The sequence below is a fragment of the Parasteatoda tepidariorum genome, chromosome 7 (assembly GCF_043381705.1).
Source record: "Parasteatoda tepidariorum isolate YZ-2023 chromosome 7, CAS_Ptep_4.0, whole genome shotgun sequence".
Lineage (NCBI taxonomy): Eukaryota > Metazoa > Arthropoda > Arachnida > Araneae > Theridiidae > Parasteatoda > Parasteatoda tepidariorum.
This window is the reverse complement of record NC_092210.1, coordinates 34223570-34240643: the sequence shown is the minus strand read 5'-3', so window position 1 is coordinate 34240643 and position 17074 is coordinate 34223570. Positions and strand designations below refer to the sequence as shown.

Genomic DNA, 17074 nt, shown 5'->3' with positions numbered 1-17074 from the left:
AACATGCATGCAAGTAAAATAAAAAGAAAGAAAAAATGAACTGATGAGCTAGTTTTAGTTTATATATATATTTTATTAAATTGATTATTTTTTAAATAAGGGTTTACTTAGGTTTAAGTATTCAGTAATCCGTACAATATTTTTAAGTTAGATAGATTATGAGATTTAAATGAGGCAATAAATTAAATAAGATTTTTTTAATGAATGAAATTATTTGAAATACATAAAAAATTTATAGACAATATTCTTTTTCAAAATAGTACTCATGGACATAGTACAATTGTTGTTATTGAGGGGCTTAATTCTAGAATAATGGAAGTATGAATGTTCCAAAAAACATTTATAATGCATGTATGGCTTTTCCTGTGTCAAATTGTTTTGGTTTATTATCGTGTATTATGAGTATCAAAATTATAGTTGTAAAAGTATGCAAATCTAGAGTAAGACGGGAGAAATTTTTCATCCCAAATTCTCTTTTACCTCCATAAGTAGTTTAAAATTTTAAGTATAGGAAAAGTGCGTTCAGGCAAACCTAGAGTGAGCCATGAAGTTTGCAATACTAAAAAGAAATTTTCTCAAAATCAAAATGAAAAGAAAAAAACTATGATAGAATAACTTAGGATTACGCATTGTGTTGTATGGGTTAGTCTCCTCCTAATTTGCTTGCAGTTTGATATTTAGAATTTTTTTTTTGACCATTAAAACTTTATGGCCTTACTCTAGATTTGCCTGAAGTTTCTTTTTCTATGCTTTCAATTTTAAATTAGTTTCGTGCAAGAGCAAGGTGAATCCACATTTTCCAAAAACATTTATTATGCTCAGAAATATTTATTTGGCAATGGAAAACAGCAGTTTTGATTAGTTCTTCGGGCCCAAGTGTAGCATTTGTTATCGTCTGTAAATAATGCGATTAAAACTATAAAAGTAGACGCTTTTTTTTAATCTTATTTGGCTCTTCCCCAACAATTTGTGAATCTGTATTTACTTTGCTTTTGCACCAGACTCCTCAACTAAACACTAAACTACAGAAATTTACTTTATACTGAAAGTACTAAACGTGAGAAACTGTAACATACCTAAAATAATCTCTTTTGCAGTATGTCTTTCCGTCCCTGACGAAACACGTACACGTCTCGTCGAGGTACTGATGGCAATCCGCACATTTGAGACAGGCCGCATGCCATTCTAGGTCTGGGGACACCCTCAAGATGTATTGGTCATTGATTGCACCTCCACAGCCAACACATGTAGAAGATCGCCGCTTTTCTACCAAAAAGAGGAAAAAGTATATATATACATAAATATTTAAGTTCACATACAAAGTTAAGTAGAAACAAAAATAGTGATTGTATCTTAGTTACTATGGAAAAATATGGTACTAAGACGAAAATATTGTCGCACTTGCCTACTGTAAACAATATATATTTTTTTTTCTGGCAACAACAGTTACTACAACGACAATGTTCTTCAACCATAATAATAATAATTTTAAATTTTAATGTGTTTTTCTTGAAATCTTACTTTTCAAATAAATTTTAAGAATTCCTATTGAAGCATAAGCTTAAATCTCATAATTTTTTGCGAATTTTTCTTATTGTTTCGACATTTAAATTTTTTAAAACATTTGAAACACGTGATATTTTACTTTCCTTTAATTTCTGTTATTGCTGGTAATCCTGTAAACAGTTAAATTTTTCAAGTTTTGCTGCTGAGGATTAATAACCTTTTGCTTTTACTATATATATTTTCAATAAAATGTGTAAAAATTGATAGAAGTTGCTCTTTTTGATTTGTAAAAAGTTTATATAAAAATACGTTAATATCCGTTCGTTATACACGTGAAGCATTTATTATGAATAATAAGAACTTGAATCGCACACGTACTTAGAAACCACGAAATGGAACGTTCTAGAAAATCAGCTGCCAATTATTAAATAAAAAATAAGCTGACACCGAAATGAGATAGTTTTGTCAAAAATCAACATATAAAGTCGTCTGCTATTTGCAAAACATCGTCTGTTAACAAACAAAAGTAAAATGTTCTGTTCTGGGTATAAATACTTTAAAAAATATTAAATAATATTTGATTTATCGTTTGCATCTGAAATTCAAGACTCTTATTCGATCGGGATATTTTGTAAGCTTATTAACTCACGCAAAATCTTTAATGATAGAGAAGAATTAGAGCTCGAGAGAGCGCGTTTCCTCTTCAGAAACTCAACTATGTACAACAAAAGTACTGAAACCACATGACATTAACTTACGTTTTTTTCCCCTTCTTCTTCTTATATTCTAGTTATCAATAGTTATGAACAAATTTTGTCATGACAAAAATACTAATGAGATATTTTTGAAAAAAGAAAAATCTATTCTTTTATGTGGCTGGTTCAGAGTGAAACACTCTTTGAAAAATAAATATTCTGTCTTTTTCATTTGTCGCTACAATTATAATTCGGTTAGTCTATAGTCATATATACAGTTGGAGATCAGGGAAGAAGAACGGATTACGACCACGAAAGCTGATTCTGAGAAAAAAACGACGGAAGCAAGGGGACAGGAGCGAATGGGGAAGGCCCACCTACACTATATAATAACTCTCAGGGAGAACCGACTTCCCTCGTTACTGATTTATCAAAGCTCAAAATGCAACAGGCGATCCAACCGTTATTTTTATGAAAAATATGCATAAAACGGTTTTTCCCATTGATATTCATTTATAAAGATTCGCATTAAAAATTAATTGATCTTCATACATGTTAAAGAACATTTTATAATTATTTAAATAAGATGAGGAAAAAAGGATTAATTCATTATCAAAACACATTATTGTTTCAATATCACAACAAAAAATACTTAACTTGAATTAAATATTAACTTCACATTAAAAAATACCATATTTAACTAACTGAAACAAATAGAAACATTATAATAATTCGAAATCACACCCAGGAAAATATTCTCATCGTTTTTTCTAACAATGCTTTTGCAAAAGTTACTTTTACTTAGCATGCAATTAGCTTAAACACATTATACTTCGATGTAGAAAATAGGATATTTGAGCACATGCAACTTAAAGTATTCTTATTTTTTTTCAAAACGTTAAATTTTAGACCGAAAAGAAATAAATAAGAAATATGAAACTTCCAACTACTTTCATATGTATACATTTACAGTCCTCTTACAAAAATTTCATACCTTCTTACTGTGAATGCATAGATACAAAAATAGTAATATATTTTGATTCAACATTTACGTGCACGTCAAGGTTAAGTGATTTTAACGAGCATGTATTCTTTTGTTCATCATCTATTTATGTGCGAAAACAAGTACTTCCTAAATTATCGCTGTTTGGGTTAACCACTCCCTTGGTTCATTTGGTGTTAACACGCAATAACAACATGGTTCAGTGCATTTTCCATACACTGAAACTATATTGACATTAACTTGTCATGTTTTTGTGAATACACACTCCCCTGTGTAATTAAACAAGCAATCATTATTTCAAGCACAACGACTGCTTTGTGTGCGAATGTGGGACAAATGTTAGTAAATTTTCACTTATATTGTTATACGTTATACTTTTTTTCCTAATTTTATTTCAGATACTTAAGCCTATTTTAGGTTATTTTTGCAAAAAATTTCAATATTAGTATCAAGCAGTATTCAGAAAATTTCACGAAAAATAAAATTCTGATGCGCCGTAATTTTTACGGTAATATGTGCTGTAAAATCACTGAAACACTGTAATTAAAAAAATAAAATTTTTCTTTTAATAATATTAATTCTGTTTATTTTCTCAAAAAATGATACATTTTAACTTTCAATAAGTGAAAAATATACTTTTACTATCCATATCTAAGCATATAGTTAAACAAAACACATACATGACAAAACATAAACCAGAAATAGTTTATGCAATAAGTGAAATACAGCATACAAAGTTTGAAAAATTCTTACCAGTCAAAAAAATATTACATTTAATTAATTATTACATTGAGCTAAAAAAAATGCTCCCAAATACCTCGAGTATTTTTGAAATTTTTTCTTCACAAATTATTACATACATTACTTTATCGAATGGAATGCATTGCAAAATAGTTTTACAATATCTCTATATCTTTAGGCAAAAAAAAAATTAAATTGCGTAAAGCGAATAAATAAATAAACCATAACATAGTTCTAAATTTTCCTTGAATCAAATTTCATTTCATTTTGACAATACTTTCTCTAACTTTAAGACTCTAGCTTTCGAAGTTGATACCATTTACTGTTTTGATTTAACCAAATATATGCAAATATATAATAAATATGCACACAAACTAAAAATATGCATGAAAATGTACTTTAGAGCAGTTGAGACAATTCACAATTAAGCAGCATTCAGCAAAAGATATCCTGAAGCCTAATATAATAGTTATAAATATTAATATTACAGCGATACAATTACCATATTTTAAAATTCATCTCTACTGAGTTGCTAAAGTAACTAAACTGTTAAAACGGCCCATTCTATCGAGTAAGTTAGATAGGAGAAACTTTAATTTAGCTTTTTCGTGTTAGAGCAAGTTTGAAAAGTTATTGCACTCATAGCTGATAAGTTTTACAAAATATATTTTACCATTCATAGCATTTCCATGACAATATCAAATAACTAAATGAGGTCTTTTTTAATGGATATTTTCATGAAATTTGTAGTTTTAATGATTGCTATTGTATTCCCCCATAATTTCAATTCTTAACACAATACTTTCAAAAAATGTTAACAAAAATATCCTTTTAATTTTAAATTTTTATTTTATCATCAAGAAAATAAAAATTTAATGAACGAAAAAGAACAAAATGTTGAACAGCATAATAATTATTTCGGTAGTAATTTTCTGATAAAATTTATCATTTAATTAAAGAAGTAAAATTATTATTTTAAACATTATCATTTGCTCAGAGAAATTAATTTAATTTACAGGCAACAGCATTAAAATTTTTCTCCGTTTTTTTAAACAAAAATTATAATGTAGTATTTAAATTTGTAAAACTGAGTTCACTAATTCTAACTTAAGTATACTTAATAGCTTCAACATTAATATCGTAAAATAAAAAATTACGCTTTCTTAAGGTACCATTACATTATTCAACACTTTTACCCACATTTTGATTGAATTAGAAAAAAATTTAGTCATTTAATTTAATTTGAAATATAATTTTACGCCATCATTTTAAGCAGAAAACTGATAGAATATATGTCATAATTCTTAACGATTTCCATAGTTGGTTTTTTTTAAAATGACTCCCTTCTTCAGATATGGAGAATTTTCACGAATTAAATTAAAGAAATTAAATTAATTCATGAATTAAATTAAAGAAGAAAATCTTTGATTTGCAAAATTAAAAAGAAAAAAATCCTTCATGTCATTCCAGTTATTATCACTTTTATTGCAATATAAAAATTTTATAAAAAATAATATGCATCTATTACAAATTTTTTTAGGAAAATTATTATAATAAACATATTTCATAAGCTTTTTCTTAATATCAATTAATAATTTAATTTTTAAAAAAAACTTAACTTAAATTTGAGTTGAGTACCATTCACCTTTCATTTCTTATAAGGATCAGAATAGTTGAATACATCTTAATTGATTAAATTAGTACAAATGCTTTTAACCATAATTGCATTATATTTACTTGTTGAGAAAGTTTTTTTTTTTTTATCAGAGTTGATGAACCTCCTATATACTTGAGGCTGTATCTCAGTTAGTTTCTTGTTAGTAATAAAGTCCATGGTTAGCACGAATTTAAACTATTTTTGAAGGCTATATTTCTCGAGCTATCTTCTCCATACTATATATCATATAGTAGATATAACTACAGCGAGTCAACGTTTATTGACCAGACTACATTTTGCACGGAACTTTAAATGATTATCTTAAATACACCAAACATAAATAGGCTTCATTATTGCCAATCAAAGTGTTCATTCTCTTACTTGTTGCTATTTAATGAATAATTATTAAATAGCATTATAGCAGAGTGAGAGTCAGTTTCCTCGAATGAGTTATTACAATAGAAGCAAGCTTGAACTATACACGAAAATGCGTTAACGCTAGCACAAGAGTGAGAGTCAGTTCCCTCGAATGAGTTATTACAATACGCTTGAACTATACATGAAAATGCATTAACGTTAGCACAAGAGTCAGAGTTATTTCACTCGAATGAGTTATTACAATAGAAATACCCTATTGCTATCCATAAAAAATGCAATAACGTTAGCACAAGGGTGGGAGTCATTTCCCTCGAACGAGTTATCATAATAGAAGTACTATCCAAACATACACCAAGAGTTATTACTTGAGCACTAGAGTGAATCATTTCTCTGGATGGAGTTATTACAGTGAAAGAACCCCCGAGCTATCCATGAAAATGCATTAACATTAGCTCAAGTCATTTAATATTTTTACACACTAAATTAGCTTCGTTATCGGCATTGAACAGTCTATTCGTGTTGGACATGTACCTCTTATAAATTTAGGCCTTCTGAGTTTGAGATTAACCCGGAAGACAAGGGAACTCCTATACATTCTGCTCAGCTAGAATCGTTAATGGGAGTTAACACAAAGGTTTTCTGTTTATAATCATTATCAGCATTTTGGAGTCTATTCGTGTTGGTTGTTGTTGTTGTTGTTGTTCATTTACGTCGCACTAGAGCTGCACAATGGGCTATTGGCGACGGTCTGGGAAACATCCCTGAGGATGATCCGAAGACATGCCATCACAATTTCGATCCTCTGCGGAGGGGATGGCCCCCCCGGTATTTCTTGTTGGCAATGCTCCTCTTATAAATTAACCCCATGGCCTTCTAATTTTGAGCTTAACCCAGAACGATAACGGAACTCCTATATATTTTGGTCAGCGAGAATCGTTAATGAAAGTAAACACAAAGGTTGTCTGTTTATAATCTGCCAGTTCTTCGCTGATTCTGTTTTTATCCTTGTGCTGTTTATCATAACCTTTGCTTAAATCTGCCAACGGTATTTACAATTCTCAGATTGATTTTTTTACTTTCAACATCAGTTCTCACTGAATTGAGTACTGTTCAGCTATTACGAGAACTCCTCTCGTCTTAAAGCTTGACGTTTTACTGCTATAGAAATAAGAGTATAGTCTTTTCCTATGAAGAATTAAAGAAATTCAATGACTCCCTCAATTTAAACCAGTGCGAAAAAATTCATCCACACCCCTATTCAATGGGATTTATTTTCGTAAGCACAAAATTTGGTGTCTGCAGGAGTTCACGTGAGTGACTGACAGTATAGGTAACACTCGAGTTAAACATTGGATATCTCCTTCGAAAACTTCTTGAGTAAAACTAAATCCCATTCGTGTTACATAGTGCTGTAAACTATGAAAACCTTTTGCCGTTAACTCAACGGCTTGGGACTCGAACTTACGATTTAGCAACAATATCTGGTTACCACTGTAGTCGGTGAAACTTGGTAATAGTATACGAATCTACTATGAGAATCTACCGATGGAACTTGAACTTGGATTGCTTCAATGAAAAGCCATAACTTTGTTGTAGTTGGTACGTGTAAGAAATAAAAGTGAACAGAGCAGTCGACAATATTTAAGGTGAAGATTATATTAAATTTCTTTAGCCATTCTTTTTCTAATTTATTAGTTTCGATTTTTATATAAAAAAAATATTTGAAAAACATATATTTTTCTCTCTCGCAAAATCGACTTTGCATGATGTTTTTGTTTGGGAAGTAAGTCATAGAAATATATTAGTAACGTAACGTTTATTATACTCTTATAGAATTAATACAAAATGTTTCATTGACTCGACTACTTTTAATGTTTTATTTTTGTGGGAAGCAATTTTGCTTTCAATCAGTTCACATTGTGCCTCATTTCCAAAACCGCCCCCCTTTTTTATTCCGAAATCCCTAACAAAAAGCAGAACACGCCGCCTCTTCGACTCAAAAAGAAGACAAAATAAGTTCCTTAAAGACCGTTTATAAACTTTTTCATTTGTACTTTTTTTTTCTCCTTTACCTTTCCTTTTTGAAAAGCTATTATTTCCCACCCTGGTTTTAGCGGTTTGATAAGGTGCCCAGCATAACACTAACAAAGGGAAATAAAAAATAAATTCTCAATCCAATCGGTGATGGTGCCAGCTTGTCGGCGCGGCTCGGCCGTCCTTGTCTGCTGGGGGAGCCACGCGTTATTTGTTGAAGAACAGTCAGCATTATATGCAGAGCTTGATTTGTTGACTCTGTGTCCAGCTGTAATCATAGGATTCGTTTATGGAGACTCAGTAAACAAAGGGATCGAATAACTGGTAAAGTGAAGCGCTTCCCTCCGCGTTGAGCGCCATCTTTGTGTGTTCAAAGCGCTTTTTCTTGTTCTTTTCCGCGTGCGGCGTTGAATCTATGTTATTGGGTGACGGATTGGGCGTGAGAGCCGACGCTTTCACGTCTTAGGTGAGTGCATTGCGAATGACGATCTAATAATAGGTTTTTTGCAATGAGTCTTTATTTTCACCTTTCTTGAGTTTGATCGAAGACTAAATACAACAGCGATCTAAAAGAAGAATGGAGGAAAGGAACAAAAATGTCTTCATTATAACTGGATCGATCTAAATGAGAAAGGAGACAATGTTAGATTTTAGAAAAATAATAAGCCTAACCTATCTTCTTTTATGACTAGTTAACAAAAGATTTTATTTTTTTAATCGAACTGTTTGTTGCTTTTGGTAGCAAAACTAAATATTATTAAAACTTAACGAAAAACTTCGGTTGAAATTTGGTATACGCTCACTAATTATTGACTCATTAATTAAATATTAATTGAGAAACTAAATTTGCAGATTCGATTCTGAGTTAGACCAAAACTCTGCCATAGCTGAAGGTCTTCTCCTGAAAATGTTTTAGCATCAGTAACCAAGAAAGTTAGCAAATCTAGCAATAATCACATTCGCAGACCAGAATGAAAAATGACATGGAGTAATCTACAAATATGAGATTTTTGTGTTCGTTTAAAAAGTCATAAGTATGTCAATGCAATCAAAGTTAATAGCAGTTAGTTCAGTAAAAATACTAATTTTTATGAGACATTTTTATCTTTATGATTTTTTCCCCCAGCTACATTCTTAATGCCTCAACCTCTTTGAAACGTTAATAAATTGATTTTGAAATACAGGTGAAGCAAATTCGAACTACTTTTCTCTTTTCTTTTCCTGACTCTCTTTGGGTACGTTATATATTTCTGAAAATATATCAAAAAAGCATTTAAAGTAACCCACTGTTATTGTGTTGACACGGGCATATCCAATATACTTTGATTTATCGTAATCGACTAAGTTCCAGCCCACATAAAAGATTATTACTCTTTCAATGAATATATTTCTTTAGACGATTATTATTATGAAAAATATTGTAATGAAAATTGGTCGTTTATGCATGTGACTTTATCACAGGATTATCGAACTACACTTGGACTACACTGTTATAATCTTCATTCTAAAATAACGGTAAAATAAGCGGCAGCATCAAATTAACCATCCAATCAACCGTAAAGTTAACAGTAAAGAATATTTTTTACCTTTTCGGTTGTGAAACCATTTACGACTAGCATGGTTTCAAAAGAGTAGAAATAAGCTGAACATGGGAGCTATGTCACGAATTGGGGAATGCAGAACACTGCAAACTCTTTATGAATTGAAAGGAATGTAGAAAGTATTGTTGTGTCAACGCTGAGATTCGAACCCCCGTTCTGTTGATCACGAGATTGACTGAAGAGCCCTCGCTGCTCTAACATGTACCAAACTCCAAGGAACTAAGTGATTTCAATAGGTGAGCCTAGTTTTTGCGATAAAATGCTGGTTTTTTAACTTTATTAAATGAAAGGAAACGGTTTTTCTTCCAGTTAACAGTTTGAATACGATCTCATGTATGGAATATCATTTTATTATGGTTATTTGATTGTTTTGTTTTGATATATTAAAATAAAAGTTGAATAACTTCTTATTGAACCATTTTCACCCAAAAAGTTTCTAACAGGGTAGTTTACTTTGATTTAAAGGCATGGTTAAACAAGTTGAAAAATGCTTTCTTTACTTACTTATAAAAATAAAACAGCCATTTTCAACTTTAGAGGAAAATGATATTCCGTTTTTTATCAAAAAAAAAAAAAAAAAAAATTTTTTTAAGTGAATGACCTTTTTCTTAATATTTTTACAGACTGTCTTATTTAGGTGTCTCAAAAGCGTATCTCGCGGGTAATTAGTGGTCTGCTGATGATATTTTCGAAGCCCACTGAATTATATCATTGATTTTAAAACAATAAATGGATGAAAAATCGAACGAAACGAATCGAGCGAACGAATCGAATCGAAACGATTTAACGGAAAATTTGCCTTTTCAAAATTATAGATTTTTTTAAAACATATTTAGTAGAAAATATTAAACTAAAAAATAAATTTAATCGAATAAATAAGCTTTAGGCCATGCTCTAAGACATCATGATAAAATTACTGAATTTTACCGCATATCATAAAACCATATTTTATTGTTAATTTCACTGAAATAATTACCAAAGCACTTCGCTAAAAATTACTGAGCTTTTTGACGTTCCTTAGTGCTTAAAATACTGTAAATTGTGCCATATTCTGCTAGTTTTGGCTATGTTCAGTGTATTAGTGCAAAATTTGAGGCTTATAGTCTTAAGAAAATTGACGAATTAGCCTCTTTAATGTCTTTTTTAAACAAAACAATATCAAAAGTTCTGATTAGGAGCTCGGGAAAGTTACTTATCTGTGAGTCAGTTAAGTGCACAGCTTGCATAGACCTATACACCTATAGCTAAATTCCTACACTACACTATAAAAAATTCCGAATCAAATTACGTTAAAATATATTGGTATCCAGACTGCTGATTCTTTTTACTGAAAAATTTTACGCTCTAAAAAATCTGATATACCGTCATTTTTATGCAGTAATATTTATTGTAAAATCACTGAAACACTGTAGTTATATATTAATTACTGTGAAATAAACGATATAAAATTTTGCTGTAAAAATAAATTTTAAGGATGATGCACCCAAGGGTGCCGGAGCTTTTTACTGTAATTTGATCAGGAATATTTTAAACAGTACTGCATAATTCAAAACGAAAACAAAACATAATAATTTTTTTATTCCTTAAATTTTATTTTTTAGTGACCAGGGGTTCATAATAAAAAATCAAAGTTAATAGTTTCAGTAAGTGATACAACGGCATTTTGTCAGACTATGGGAAACAAGAATACAAGAATTATATTGTTTTTTATTGAATATAACTATTTTATGTTATTGAAACTATTATATTGTTTATTGCTTTTGAAATTAAGAAACTGGTAACTGGTTAAGATTTACAACTGGTTACTATATTTTTATTGTCAAATTAATCACATGTAATGTAAGACACCGAAGCAATAAAACTTAATTTTAATCTAGTATTAATGCTACACCTTGAGTTTACAACATAAAATCATTTAAATTTGCTGAACCGTTCAAATGGTTGTATCATTTTATACAGCTAATTAAAACATTTTGAAATTTATTGTGCCAAACTATGGTTTTACGTCGTACCAATTTTTTTAAGAATATAGAAACTATTAAAAGGATTATATATATTTGTAGGAAATTTATTTCAATATTTTTTTCCATTTCACTTTGTTGACATTTCCCATTCCTCACCACGACTTACAACCTATTCAATGCTCACAACTAATTCCTTAAAAAAATCGTTTTTATTTATAATCTACTCATCGGCTGTCAAACTCTGATTATTGTCGGTAAGACAAATTACGACATAACCGATAATCAGTGATAAGGCATGGCACACGGCATTTTACCACTATGACCACAAAAGACTATTGTGCGAGCATCAAACCTAATCTTCCCGTAAAGTAAATATTTAATGTTTTAATCTCTTATCGCACTTGCTTTTGCTTTTTCACCCTATTATTGACAATGAAGCTTTTGATGTGTGTAGTTCTTGTGCTTTATTGAAATTAAAAATAAAAAAAAGATTATACTTTCTAATGTTCACGATGATTTATTATTTTGATACGAAAAGTAAATAATGTTCTTAAAAGTGTCCTGTTTTGAATTATAAATAAGAAAAATTTGGAAAAAAGCAATTATTGAAATTTTGCAGTTAAAATTTGAAAGTAATTTTGTTTCAAATATCAGTCAAAACATTTAATGCTATACAAAAATGAAAATTTTCGCAAAGATTTGAATTTAATGTATTAGTATATAATTATTTACTCTAAAGATATAGTTTTAATGCTGATCAAAATGTTAATCAAGTTAATGCTGATTAATATATGTTCTGAAAAGCAGCTAATAATTTTATAATAATAAATTTATGATAAAAAATACACAATATTTCCTTAGTAAAATTATTTTGCAAAAACAATAATATAACAGCTATTAAATAATATAATTATATAAGTGATAATTTATTATAGCTGTTGGTGAATGTTTCGACTTTCCTTTTTAACCACTAATATTTGAATTAAATTTTCGATAAATCTCCTGTATGCTTCAATTCAGGATATTCTTGCAGATAATTTTGTGTATATTTCGAAACACAGGAATTTTATTTTATGCATTCACAACTTTTTAAAACTACATTATATATTCTAAACGCATCTACAACTACATTATATATTTTATATGTAATGTAGTATATGTATATATACTACATGTATATGTAATCTAGTAATCTAGTATATGTACAAAAAAAACTACATTATATATTCCATAAGCATGTTATTGACAATGTTTGCTGCAAGCACTACAAACTAAAAGTTCACAAAACCCCAATATAAAACTAAATTACAATCATTTACTAAAAAGACTACTAAATCACACTAATATACATTTACTTTTTCTTGCTCTATATGTTTAACTATGTACAAAAACTGAATGATGCTGTCCAGGATCCAATGAAATAATTGACAGTACGATAAACTTATGCTTCAAATGCTGAAACCGGCAAATCAGAAAAGAGGAAGTTAGATTAAATCAGAAATTATTGTTACTTTAAATAACTTTTTCAAACAGGAGCTATAAACATAAAAACAGAGTTTTCCGCATTCTGTGTATTTTTATTTGGCAAAAAATCCCATGGTAGGATCTAGCTGTTTTTTCATTTTAATTTCCTTATACTTTTGGCTGGCATCATAATAAAATGAATATAAGTCATAAAGGTATCGCTTTCCAATAAACTATTTTTGTAACCTTAATTCAAAGGTATACATGTAATATTTATTTTTCTAATTCCAATATACTGTTAGTATGTTTTTTGGTTTCCGTTTTTTTTCTAAATTAAGAGTTTAAAACTAAAAGAGTTGCATCTTCATTATAATCTAATTCTATATTATTGCTTTAATACCCTGTATTTTAAGATAAACTTATTTAAATCGGTGTTTGCTCCTCCTCATAGTAATAGTTGCTGTTGTTGTTGCTAATTTCCATCTGGTCTGACGGCGTCAGACCAGATCAATAAATCCGTTGACATTAAGAAAATCCGAAACCAGAATGAGACGGTCGATAAATATATTTATTAACCATTATACAACTATTATTTTTTGGTGCAAATTACATTTATATAGTAATAAAAATTTATGTTAAAGAGTTGTTGTTGTTAATTTACGTTGCACTAGAGCTGCACAATGGGCTATTGGCGACGGTCTGGGAAACATCCCGGAGGATGATCCGAAGACATGCCATCACAATTTTGATCCTCTGCGGAGGGGATGGCACCCCCGCTTCGGTAGCCCGACGACCTGCGCGCGAAGTCGAGCACTTTACGGTAGAACAGTTTAACGAGGACCAATACCGCACACCCTCGGTCCTTACGCAGACTAATCTAAGTGGTCACACACCCTCACACTGACCGCAGCCAGTGATGCTTGACTTCGGTGATCTGCTGGGAACCGTGTCTTAACGATCAGTCCACTGCTGGATGTTAAATAGATTCGTTGACAATTAGGAGATTCGACCAGCTTCATGAATAATGTGATACAAAGTGCATTTAATATATTAGCCTGTTTGATAAAGGAAAATATTAAATAACAGTTGCGCAGTCATTAAACTTGTAATAACAATTGACCTTTAATTTTCAATATTATTTAATATTATTTTAAAAATGATTGCTAAATTATTGCTAATTATAGAGCAATAGATAGCAAAAGAAATAATTTTACAGAAAAACTATGGTAACGAATTTGAATGAATATGTGTGTCTATCAAAACCATGGTTTAGTAAATTAAAATTAAAAAAATAAATTAAAAGTATATATTAATTTTTGTTCCGTTTAAAGAAATAATATATAAATAATATGTATCGATCGAAATCATTACCCAAGAAATTAATATTAAAAATATCGCTACAGTTATTATTGCTTCATTTGAAAAATAATATATAAATAATAGGTATATATCGAAGCCATTGCTCAAAAATTTGAAATTAAATATATCACTTGTAAATACAAGTGATATATTTAATTTCATTTGAAAATAATAATATTTTTTAAGTTATTAAAAACATTACATTAATTCCTTAATTAAACTGATCACATTAATTTCTAAAAAAAAATTGCTTATCTTAAATCATAAGAACTAATTAATTGGTAATAATTAAAATTTGAACTCTATTTTTAACAACTTTGAATAACATAATTTATAGATAGAAGGGCGTTGGCTTAAGTTTTATGCTATATATTCACCACTATTTTTACTGAAAGTATTGGCGAGGATCTTCATAGAGCTGTGAGATATTGGCAAAAAAACTCATAAATAGTGCAGAGAATTTTAAGTATAGTTAAGTGTATTTAAGTAAGGTGATAAACTCAAGACAACTCCAGAGTGTTGGTGATACGTCAGTGTGTGATGCGCTTGTTATTTATCACCATGGAGCTTTTTTTTAGCGTTTTTCTGGGAAATGGAAGGCCCTAAACAAATCTGTCACACCCAATTTCGTCAGCATAACTATTTTTATGATGTCAAACTTGTTTTCATTCAATAGGTAAAGGCAAATATGGGTAATAAAAAGTAACAAATTATTTTTTTTACTAAAGGGGAAATATACTGAAAGACAATAATACAAACGAAATTCTTTATAGCGAGAACTTTGAGTAAAGGCCGTATACAAAGGTATTTCCTTCGATAAATCGGGATTCTTGTTAAAACCGAATTAGCCTAACGTATAACTAAAATTTTTGTATTAAAATATGAGCCAGAAAATGTTCAAAAAGGTGTATTTTTTGTTGCTGTTATTTGAACAAAGGAAAAAAAAAATTTTTTTCCCCATGAGATTGAATTTTGTGCAGATTAATTAATTAGTGTAGATGGCATTTTAATTGACAAAATCAGATACAAAAATACACTTTCTCTAAACAAACATACCTTTTCTCGAGCCTCAAAATTGCAGTACCCGCAATCTGATCTGGAAAATGTGGTCCCTATAATATGGAGCTATCGCAAGTTCTGCCACCTTATTAATGAAAATTTCATATTTTTCTATATCTTTAGAACTATTTTAGATAATTAAATAGTTTCTGCACACAGTTATAAGACTTGTGTATACATAGATAGTTTTATGAAAAAAACTTTTCTAATTATTATTTGTTTCAAGAAAGGTCGAAAATTTTTAAATAATAGTAAGTTATATAAATTTTTACATGTTGGAAAAGTATAAATGGGTATTTAATTTGTAAGGTGAGATATACAAATTTTTAAATAATTTTCTTTCAATAATGAGGAAATTTATAATTTAAACAGAATAGATGTAATAGTTCTTGAAAAAAATTCAAAAATAACTCTTCTAATTCAAGTCAGAATTAGAAAAAAAAATAACATTAAGGGATCCGAACTTTCTCCTGCTTAACTACTGAAGATTACAATGTCAAAGTTGAAGATATCCCCCACCCTAGTTTGAGGGTAAAGGCCTATGAAAAAAAGATATGTTTGTTTAGAGAAAGTACTTTTTTTTTTGTCTGATTCCGTTACGTAAAATATCATTTTACGAAATTTAATCATGTAATTATGTATTTAAAGTTAATCTCTTGAATTAATCATTAAGATTGCATGAAGAATATAAAAATAAAATAATTAAATTAAATGCTATTATGTGCTCCTTTTTTTTATATATAGATTTAGTGCATGTAACAACAGGTACGATAAGAAATACATTATCACAAGGATAAAAAAAATGAATTAACTATTAAAATTAACGAGTTTGGTAATGAAAAAAATGGGTTAAAAAGCACAATACCAAAATATACTGCAAAATAGAAATAAAAAAATATTAAACCAAAATATGCGGTATTTAAACCATTCATTTCATAATTTTTCCGTTCTGTTTATCAGAAATCCTTATCTTCAAAAGAATAGTTCTTCTTAAGACACATTTAGTAAATATAAGCAACTGAAAAATAAATTTAAACGAATAAATGGTTTTTATGCCTTACTCTGAGATATCATGATAAAATTACCAAATTTTACCACATTCATTAAATTTTATCTCCTTTTAAGCAATATTTCACTGTCAGCAAAATTCATTGAATCAACTGTAAGGGCATAAAACATTGCTTTTGAGTATTTATACAATAGGAAAATAAAAGGGATTTAGGTCACCAAAACGATCTCAGTAACATTCCAAAATAAAACTTTAGGGAAGGAAAATTAGTATAATGAAAAAGAGAATATTGCGAATGTACACACACACACACACACACACATATATACATATATATATATATATATTTGTGAAAATACATCAATGCAATGCTGGAAGAAAAAAAAAACTTTTACTTTCAAATCAAAATTCTAAAGTTCTATAATTATAAAAGTACTTCTGCAACTAACAATGTTTTCTTTTAATCATATTTTTTTAGGGATAAACGGATATGAAAGTGAAAATGATATGGAACAGAGTTCAACTAAAGGTATATGATTTGCAATATAATGGTTCAGTTTTTTCCATAGTTTAATTTTATTTTTTAATAATCTAATATTATTGA

General features: G+C 29.2%; 1 protein-coding gene across 8 annotated transcripts in view; it reads right to left on the bottom strand.

Annotated features, from left to right (window-relative positions):
- The window catches only part of LOC107450161 (LIM1_Isl and LIM2_Isl domain-containing protein tup), a 121613-nt gene that overhangs the window by 86586 nt on the left and 17953 nt on the right, over positions 1-17074 (bottom strand). For all 8 annotated transcript variants that reach the window (XM_016065902.3, XM_071183274.1, XM_071183276.1 and 5 more), the window contains exon 2: positions 1077-1266. In XM_016065902.3, coding sequence (XP_015921388.1) covers positions 1077-1266 — 190 coding nt within the window. The remainder of the gene's footprint in view (positions 1-1076; positions 1267-17074) is intronic.